The 9,927-nt window shown below is 30.6% G+C and overlaps 1 protein-coding gene across 1 annotated transcript; it reads right to left on the bottom strand.

Annotated features, from left to right (window-relative positions):
* Positions 1–978: 978 nt before the first annotated feature.
* Positions 979–5,388, bottom strand: LOC129965549 (putative transcription factor SOX-14). Its single transcript, XM_056079544.1, has one exon. It carries the CDS (start codon positions 5,217–5,219, stop codon positions 4,101–4,103), a length of 1,119 nt encoding a protein of 372 aa, XP_055935519.1. The 5' UTR covers positions 5,220–5,388; the 3' UTR covers positions 979–4,100.
* Between the last annotated feature and the right edge of the window lie 4,539 nt (positions 5,389–9,927).

Genomic DNA, 9,927 nt, shown 5'->3' with positions numbered 1-9,927 from the left:
TCGACATTTAAAAATTAAGTCCAAAAGCAGACAAGAAACAACACTAATAAAATAAGTTCTCAATAACATCAACAGATGGCGTACTAATACCCTAAAAAATGACCGAGCAAATATTCGTTCAAGGAATATTTTTATTCAAAATTAATTACTCTCTTTGTAAATATTTTACATTGGTTTAAATATATTTTTTTAATCCATGATTGCTACTTCATGAAAAGTGATCACAACTCCACATCAATTTATCGGCAGAAATTACTCACCACGTACCCTTTAATTACGAATTATATTATTTATAAAATCTTTCTTTCGTGGGAAATAAGCGAGCAAAATTATCTGCATACTTGATAGACAGGTGATAAAAATACTTTACTGCGAGATACTGCATAATTAGAACTATCGGGTGGGGGGGAGGGGACATTACATTTTCAAATTATGCCAATTTAAAATATTCATCGGCTCCTAACTCCTCATAAATGATTTTGTCAGTCAATCAGTATCAAATATTTTTATGATTTTTATTTTTTCATCATGTTAGACATAGATAATCCATTTTTCGGAAAACTAAATATTGGTCTTGCTTGTCTTTGGTTTCAGATTTAGTTCAATTAATTACACCAGGTGTCACTTCTACATATTTACAAAAGGCTTTTGATTTGCCGTTTTGTTTCCTTATATTTGTTCTATCTACTTCAATTTTCATGTTTAGAGAAAGTAATAAAATGTACTATATTTTAAATAATAGAATTTTTAAATACTAATTTTAACCATTAACACCATCAAAATTTATTAACTTTCATTTTTTTAATTCAATCAATGACATTTCATTTTTGTATTCGTTCATTTTTATTTTTTTAACGATAAACCTACGAAATAAATTATGAACCTGCATGACATTTTGAACTAAATATTTCTAAAACATATAACTTTTCTGCTTCAAGTTTTTTAAAAACTGATAGAATAAACAACAGGACACACATATCATTAAAACACAGTTTATTCATATAAAACAATCTTCACTTTCCACACCATATCTACATTGGCAAATGATTTATCATGTTCCAGATAACAGTACACAATAATTCCAAGTGGAACAAGGTAAAAAAAGTACTAATGTAATTCCACAAGTGCACATCATCCTGTTGCTTGGTACAAATACACTTCCAATATGATGACATCAATTTTTTCAATACTACCATATATCTTTCCACACTTTTATGTAAGATGAAGTAAACAACACTATTACAAACATCATATAACTTAAAACTCCAAACTGTGTAATTAAAGTAACTGCAACACATATCATTTACATATATAAAGATAAATATATTTTATGGAAATAGGTATCGAATTAATTTATTTATAAAATTTTGATATATCCATATTTCAGAAATTTTCATTAATAATTTCTAGACCAATAAATAAGTAAGAGTAATTTACGATTTCTAAAAAAAAATAATTCAAATATATTAAGGTAGTCTCAACTATGTGTGAGGCTGCTTTAAATAAAATAATAGTGTGCAAATACATTTAACAAGCATACACTTCATACCAGCTAAAAGCAACTAAGAATGTGCTCAGATTATTATAACCCCAAAGTGAAGCTACTGTATATTCTGAGTACATTTATGAGATCTAATGAAATAACATTGATGCAATTTTCCTCCAGATGTTCCTGTACAAGTGAATTACAAAGATAATGGATGAACATATTTTCACATCAGGAAATGGCACAGTAAGATAAGAAGTTTTTTAATTATAATTAATCACGAACAGTTACTTAAAATTACTAGTTATTTTTTCACATACTTTTCTCGTAGCATTAATTTTCCTTTCAAATAACACAAATATTATACAAATACTGACCTTGTTCCCACAACACTATGAAGTGACACACGTTGTCAAACAAAAAGTTAAATAATCTGAGCTGGACATACAAATTAACATAAAACTTGTGAGGTAAAGTAGACTAAGTATGCTCAGAATAGCATATTGATTTCAAAAATTAGAATATAAAAATCTTTTCATTTACTTATTTTTTTCTTTTTTAAATATTTTACATGGCCCCTAGAACTGTGCGGCACCATGATGAAATGGTGCATCATGGAGTGAAAAAATATACATTCTATTTAGTTATTATCTGTTTTTGGCTTTACTGAGTTTTTGTGCAACCTCACAAAAAAAAGGAGGGCTTCAAGACTGTACATGAAGGTATAAAACTATACACAATGATTAATTAATTACAAGTATACTTATACACAAGAGCAGAGATTATGTGGATATGGAAGAAAAATTAAATTCAGTGAAGATGTTTTCCCAAAACTTAACAAACTTTTGTACTAAGATGAGACAGCTATTGGAAAAGAGAAAGATATATAAATTTTGCATGTGAAGATACTGAAACTCTTTCAATATTTAGGAATGTCATCTATGTCTGTAATTTGGAAATAACATCATCTAAATGTTGCCATCAATAAACTTATTTTCTACATTTGCAAGAAAGTAGATCCTTGATTATTTAGCATTTTGGTATCAGCTGCTCATGGTTAGTAGCAAGAAAACAAAAATTTCTGTAATTAAAACTTTTAACAAAAAACAATTCGTAGAAGCTTGAATTTACAACTGGGTAAGTAGCCGTCCTTTCAAACCAAAACTCAATAAGGGACTTTATAAATTTGCTCAATAAAAAAATTATAAAAATAAAACAATCACTTTACAATACATGTATATCACTATGACAGAAAACAAAACACTAAATGCTATACTTTAAACTAAAAAAGAAGCTCACATAACTGCAACAAGAAACAACAAAATTACAAGTACAGATTAAAATTAACAACAAAGTGAGAAAGCTAATTCAAACTCACAACTAAGAATAGGAACTGAAATAATATGACTAATTTTATTACTGAGTGTAAGAAAGAAAAATTGGAGGATAAGACTTATAAAATTTTATATTCCTATATTAATTTTTCACTAGGGAAAAAAAAGTTTGCAAGAACTGATCTTTAAACACAGGCCCTCCAATATATTTTTTTTTCTTTCCGTTTCAAACCTGCTATCAAATAATAATTTACATTCTGTATAAAACTAATCTTTAAAAAGTTTTTTTTTATTTTCTCTTTTATTTACACCAGCTGGAGGAAAAATGTATGCCAAATGAAATATTAACTTAAAACATATCATAAATGCTTAAGAAGTATTTCAAGCAGCTAAAGCAAGAAAAATTTAAGCAATTAAATTATTCTAAAATTGAACATAAGGATGCTTTTTATACTATATGTAATTCAAAACATAAAGCATTAAGACATGGGGGAAGAAATACAGCTTTTTTAGCTTAGGTATTTAAAAAAAAAAAACGAAACAATGTTCATCCTTGATGTTTAATTTTAAAAGAAAGAATGATGCTTAAACACAGGTACGGGGAGTTTTTCATCTGAAATAACGTTACTACTAGCTGGCTACGTATAATACAACATATAACTGAATGTATTTTAATTGAATATATAAATTTTCCGAATAACATAAAATAAAATAAAGAAAAACACCTGTTCGCACACGATTTCAAGATGTTTTCATATAACAACAACAAAAAAAGAATCCTTCAATATTCATGACAATAGTCGCTCCAAAAAAGAAAACAAAATCCTTCTAAACTTGCAACGTGATAACGCTTCATCAGTGACAGTTCAGCTTTCAAGAACAGTTGTCCAGAGAAAGGGGAAGAAAAAAAAGAGCGGCAATAAAACAGAAACACGTGATGCGAATGGGTTTATCTTCTTGCTCGGTTGTCTTGTCATTTCCCTTGAGCGTCTATAAAAAGTCTATACGCAAGGCTCATTGAATACAATACTGATGAAGAATCAGGTTATCATGAAAATCTGCCGCGGAACAATGTTCGATGCGAGCAGTGTTACAGCTGGCACAAATTGTAGTAAATACGAAAAGTTCCTTATGTTACAAATTATTACAAAATTGAAAAACAAAAAAGAAAGTTCGAGTTCACTTTACCTTCCTTTCTTTTTTTTAAGCTCCACATTTGAGATGGGGGTAGGTACTTATGTCACATTTTCGAAGCGTAATCCAGTGACACCGAACCTCGTCTAACACGCCTGGAAATTCATGGGCAAACTCTTGTAATCCAACCAGTCATTGATGAATTCGCTGCATCCAACCATGTTCGTAACTTCTGGTGTTGAGTATTCAGTGGAATAGTTATCGAACAGAGTATCTGGTAAGAAATTCAGAGCGGCATTTTCGAAGTCGCTCGTCCACGATGGAAACTCGTCCAAAATATCAACCAGATTCGCCATGTCTGGAAGATCATTACAGGAACTGTCACTACTACTAGATGATGATGTCGAACTCGGGAAATCATCCGATTCGAAGGCAGGTTCAGATTTGATCGTACTCACAGAAGGGATGGGCGAAGACACAACATTATCATTCTCATCTATATCACTGACGGACGGTTCTGTCTTGCAGTACAGGCTCTGATGATCTTCGATGACATTTTTGGGAGGTACAGCAATAGAAGCTGATGGCAATTTCAAAATTTTGGGCGGCGATGGGGACTTTGCAGGAGAAATGGCCGGGATTTGTCTGCTGGCACCAACACTCTTTTTGGACACTTTCGACTTGGAGCGCTGTTGAGAAACACTTGTGGACGCATTCATCAACTGGCCTTTACTTTCAGCAATGGTGATTCTGATCTGCTTGGGAGATTTATGAGAAATCCTCTGTTTGGTGTTGTTCTGAGCGTTAGACGTGGTGGATAGAGAGGAATGTCTCGTTTTCTCTACTTTAGGGGTAGACTTTGCCTTCTTCCTTGGACGGTACTTGTAATTCGGATATTGTTGAGAATGCAGAATTCTCAATCTTTCAGCTTCGTCGATGAAAGGTTTTCGATCATCATTGTTCAGGGTTCTCCACAATTTGCCAAGTCTTTTGCTAATTTCGGCATTATGCATTTCAGGTTGCTGTTCACAGATCTTTCGTCTCTCGATCTGGCTCCATACCATGAAGGCATTCATAGGCCTCTTGATATGGTTGCTCTGTTTTTTGCATTGGGTGGCATCGGAATACGGAGTGAGAGAATTAGCATCAACCCTGAGAGATCCAAATTGAGGGAAATGTTTAGGCAAGGCTGCCTTGTCTTTTCCAGCAACATTGGGATTTGAGTTGTGCTGAAGTAGCGACATGTCCACTGTGAACTGCACCATGATACAGAGATCGCGAGAGTGGGGATGATCACTAGGGACCGACGATCCTGCGGTCCGAGAGAAGTTCAGCTGCCCGACGGAAACAAGATGCGGAGCACGGAGAGAGCAGGAAAAATTTCAAACCACGAATGACGAAGGTTGAATCGTCGAATGCGGCGAGGGGAAAACGAAGTGCGGTATCTACTCTCTGGCTGAGAGAGCGGCGTGACGTCACGTAGTCAACTACCCAATGAGAACATTGGCGCTGTGGTCAAGGTGAACGCCCCCGAAGCGCTTCAAGGCTAAAGAAGAGCTTTCATCTCGTCAGATCGCCGAGAGCTCTCGGTGCGTTTGGATGTAATGGTTTCGCTTTCGCTGTCGAAAAAGAGAAGTCTTCTGTGGTTAAGTTGTCTGCTGAGATTGGGATTTTAGCTGCTCCGATTTTTGCAGTAGAAAGATCATTCTGAAATTATAAGCAAAGGTATTAATTATAACGACACCAATGGCAGTTAACTTATGTTATTTAATACATTTTTCATTGTTTATTTATAAAAAACAATTATATTGATTTTGATATAGCCATTAAATAACAAAATGAATAAACGAAAAAATCGTCTGTTATTTTTCAAATAAAATTATATTTTTATGCCTACCTTTTTCAAAAATCAACTCTCTTATATTTTAAGTAATGTAAACTAATAATTGAATTCCGAAATATTATATAAAAAAAATTGCACAAGAAACAAATGATCAATATATAATACTTTTAATTAAATTTAATAATTTTCAGTTCATAGTATTTAAAAAAAGGCTTTCTTGGTGTTTACATCTTAGGAGTATGTTTTAACTCTGTACATTCGTTTTGCTTTCGACTATCATCCTGCATTCAGTTGTCGTACATTATAAACAAATTTGTTGTAAGTGAATCGAATCACTTTGATTGACAGATGTTTACGTTTTGTACGTACACGTATTGAATAAATTCATTTAACGTCAGTCCAACCTAAAATGAAATAGCATTTTTTTTTTCAAAAAATTATATAGTTTTGAAATTTTTATCACAATAATATTTCTTGTGTTTCTATCTTAATAATAAAAATTATTTATCGAAAAGGTAATGTTAGAAATGTATAATAATTTTCTTTTCGGTCTGAAATAATTTTTTAGACAATCCGTAGTTATTTGTTGTTAATAAAGGCTAACCAATAATTAAATAAAATTGGTTGCGTTAACAAAAAATAAGATAAATTAAATAGGATTTAAGTGAGTTACATTAAATGATGTTTTCAAGAGCAAGTCTGGAAAATTTCTTCATTGATTTTTAAATGTGAAGATTTTACTGGTTTATTGAAATACAAATTTTCTTTTTCATGTTGTAAAAACTATTATACAGTGCAATCACTAAAACATCGCTTAATCTTGCTCCCGGTCCATTCATTTTAATGTTAAAAAATATAATTATGAATTTCTAATACATCAATCTATTCATTTTGAGATCAATAAAAAACGTTGGAATTCTGTCAATCCAAATATTAAAATTCAACAAAATTATTTTTTTATTATCAATCACACTTCATGGAAAGGATTGGAAATATGGTAAAATACATGTTAATTTTCAGGTAAATTTACATGAAGAGTAGCATAAATTTCTTTTAAAATGAGTACAGCTAAAACTTAATTACTGATACTTACTTTGCTTGACAAAAGTAGAGAAATCATTACGCCTTTGCAAGATGCGTTAAAAAGTATCAAGACAATTGAGAATTCCATTGCATGTCGTTATGAGAATAGAGAAAAAAATAATTGGCGATATAAATTCGAGTTCAATATCAAGCGATGTGGCAATCTTTCGTATGATATTGTCTTTTTGGACAAAAAAAAATTAAAAAATTAACATTCCTTGTACCACTTCTTGAAGGGGAAAAAAACTAAGAGTATGATAGCAAAGATAGACATTTAATGTTTATCTATATTATTAAATTTATCTATAGTATCAAAATATAGCAGACATTGCGATTTATATTTCATTCTTATTCCTAAATGTTAGAACCAGGTAAATTAAAGTCACATCATGACAAATTCTATGGATAGCATAAACAGAAAGAAAGTATCTCGTTGCCTATTAAATTTAGGTTTTTATTTTCGCTTTGATGCCAGATTCTATAAGCAAAACTATAATAATTTAAAGGTTTTCTTTTTTTCTACTTAACATTCAGTTCGTCCGATTCCGAGATACAGATATATTATCAGGTAAAATTTCGAGAAAGAAGAAATATGTTTGAACGATTATTCATTAAAAGTTAATGAAAAAGAATTGTTGTAACTATTATTTCATAAAAGTTCTTAATTATCTGTGTGTAAATGAAATACTTCCTTGAATCAATTTGAAATTTTAAAATATTTTAATATTTATTAAGATTGTCTGGCATTATTATAATATACCAAAAGAATTCTAAAATCGTATTAAAAATTGACATTTTTGATTATGATGTACGGTTTAAAGTAAATGTCTTAAAGCATTTTGAACCAGTTCTGATAAATGCGCCATTTTCGGTAGTAATTCGATTTTCTTAACTCCGATAGTATTTCGATCTTAATTTCGATTTTCTTCTTGAAATAACCCGAGTCCAACTCGCCATTGAGCTAACTGACAGTAACGACCTCCACTGGATAGAAATTATTGAGAATTGATGCCTTTTATGAAAAGTTGTTTTTTTTTAAATAAGAAAAGTCGAAAGTTTCGATATTACTCCCTCCACTAAAATTAAGATAATTAAACTGGTTATCTGAATAGAGCTGACTAAAAATCAACTGTAGATCAAGGAGTTAATTAACGTACTAATATATTATACTGCATTTCGAAAAAAAGGGGAATCGAAATTAATATAACATCCTATAGGTGAAAAATAAAAATTTTATCTGATAATTTTATTTATATATTGTAACGCGTAGAATGAGTTAAATTCTGAGAATTATTATTAAAAGAATATTCCTATATGAATAATTTAATTACATAAGCCCCTGAAATACACTAAAAAATTCTACATTTATAATGCAAGTGGTTCAAGCATAAATGTATCATAATGCTCAACAGCAAGCATAAATGGATCATCTGAAGTAACGTTCTAGAAGCATTAAAATAACTTATGACTAACTAAAGTTAGTTATGCAAATTATGACAAGTTCCATATGTATCGTCTTGAAATGTAAAATATTTATGCAAAAGCAGCAAAACGTTTGCAGAAACATCAATTTCAGATTCTGCTTTTCAAGCCGAAAAACCTAAAGCATCCTTTTTTTTTTTCTAAACACAACTAGTTTATCATTAAACAGTGGCGCAGAGGAAATATCTGGACATCTGGCAAACGCCAGCTCTCCAATGTTTCAACTATCCATTTTATCGCTCATTTATTTATTTTTTTTAATCATGTCCTGTTCTGTATGTTCCGTGACTTTTAAATCGCACGTACGTTAGGGCGCTAGGGACAGCTGTTTTAGAGAACAGCTGCTCCATACAATGTGTGTACAAAATACTGGTTCCGTCATAGCCGGGTGTATGGCAAAGAAGGGAGGCAGCGGAGGTGAAGTTATATTGAGATGACTGGTCTGGGAGAATGAAAAAAAAAAGTATGCCTTTCACAGTTTGCAATGACCGAAATGGGAACATACCACATACATAAAAGAACCATATCAGCGCATTTTTTTTTATTAATATTTGTAAAGATTAGATTCTGGCAGATGTATGAATTAGCGGAATGTAGAGAAGTCGAAATTGGAGAAAAAATAAAAATTCAAAATAAATGAATCAAAACTTGGTTCCGCTAATATTATTAGAAATATGAAAAATCAAGAATCAAGAAAAAAAATTCAATTTATCGATAAATTAAATTCAAAATAATGCAAATTAGCAACGTACCTTTGTATTTTTCTGTACTGTTGTAGTATTTTCTTCATAATTCCTGAAGCTGTAATGCAAACATGAACAGTCTTTTAAATACTTTATAATATCTTTCTTTAATGATATTTATAAAGATATGAATGCTTTGATTACACTCAGATATACTGGTACTCAGATAATTCGACTAATTTTTTTGAGTATAGGGGCCATATATAATATAAGTTTTAAGTGAGAGAAGATTTAAAAATGAAAGAAAAAATCTCGATTTCTTTTCGATTTCAATGTAATAAAATTCAATATCATTCCGCCCCGTTTCATCATATAAGGATATAATGTGTCCAAAACAGCTTCATTTTTTATATTTAAAATAGCAATTTGATTCCTCTCTTAGTAATGTTTTGCCTGACATTCTTAATCTGTTATTAAATGTTTAAAAACACGTGTTCATTTAAAATTTTAATCATAAAATATGAAAAAATTTAATTCCAATTTAAATTATTTGATGATATTCGGTTAACAAAGTGGACATTGACATTTACAGAATTAGAAATTTCTTAGTTCACGAATTATTTAAAATTAATACCAAAAATCATTTATGAGGAAATGTCCCTCCCCTTTTAATTAATTACATAATTTATTTCATATTTTTTTTAAATCTCAATTTTAATGAAGATGTACAATGTTCTCAAAACTTAATAGTACTATTTTATACTCCGATCCGTTGGCTGTTGCCACAAAATAGAAATAACAAAAACTAAAATATAAAATAAGGATGAATAAATACACTTATTGAATTTAATACACCGGAAACAGCACATTTAAAAATAAATA

The sequence above is a fragment of the Argiope bruennichi genome, chromosome 1 (genome assembly GCF_947563725.1).
Source record: "Argiope bruennichi chromosome 1, qqArgBrue1.1, whole genome shotgun sequence".
Lineage (NCBI taxonomy): Eukaryota > Metazoa > Arthropoda > Arachnida > Araneae > Araneidae > Argiope > Argiope bruennichi.
Note: the sequence above shows the minus strand (reverse complement) of the source record. Positions and strands in the feature narration are given on the sequence as shown.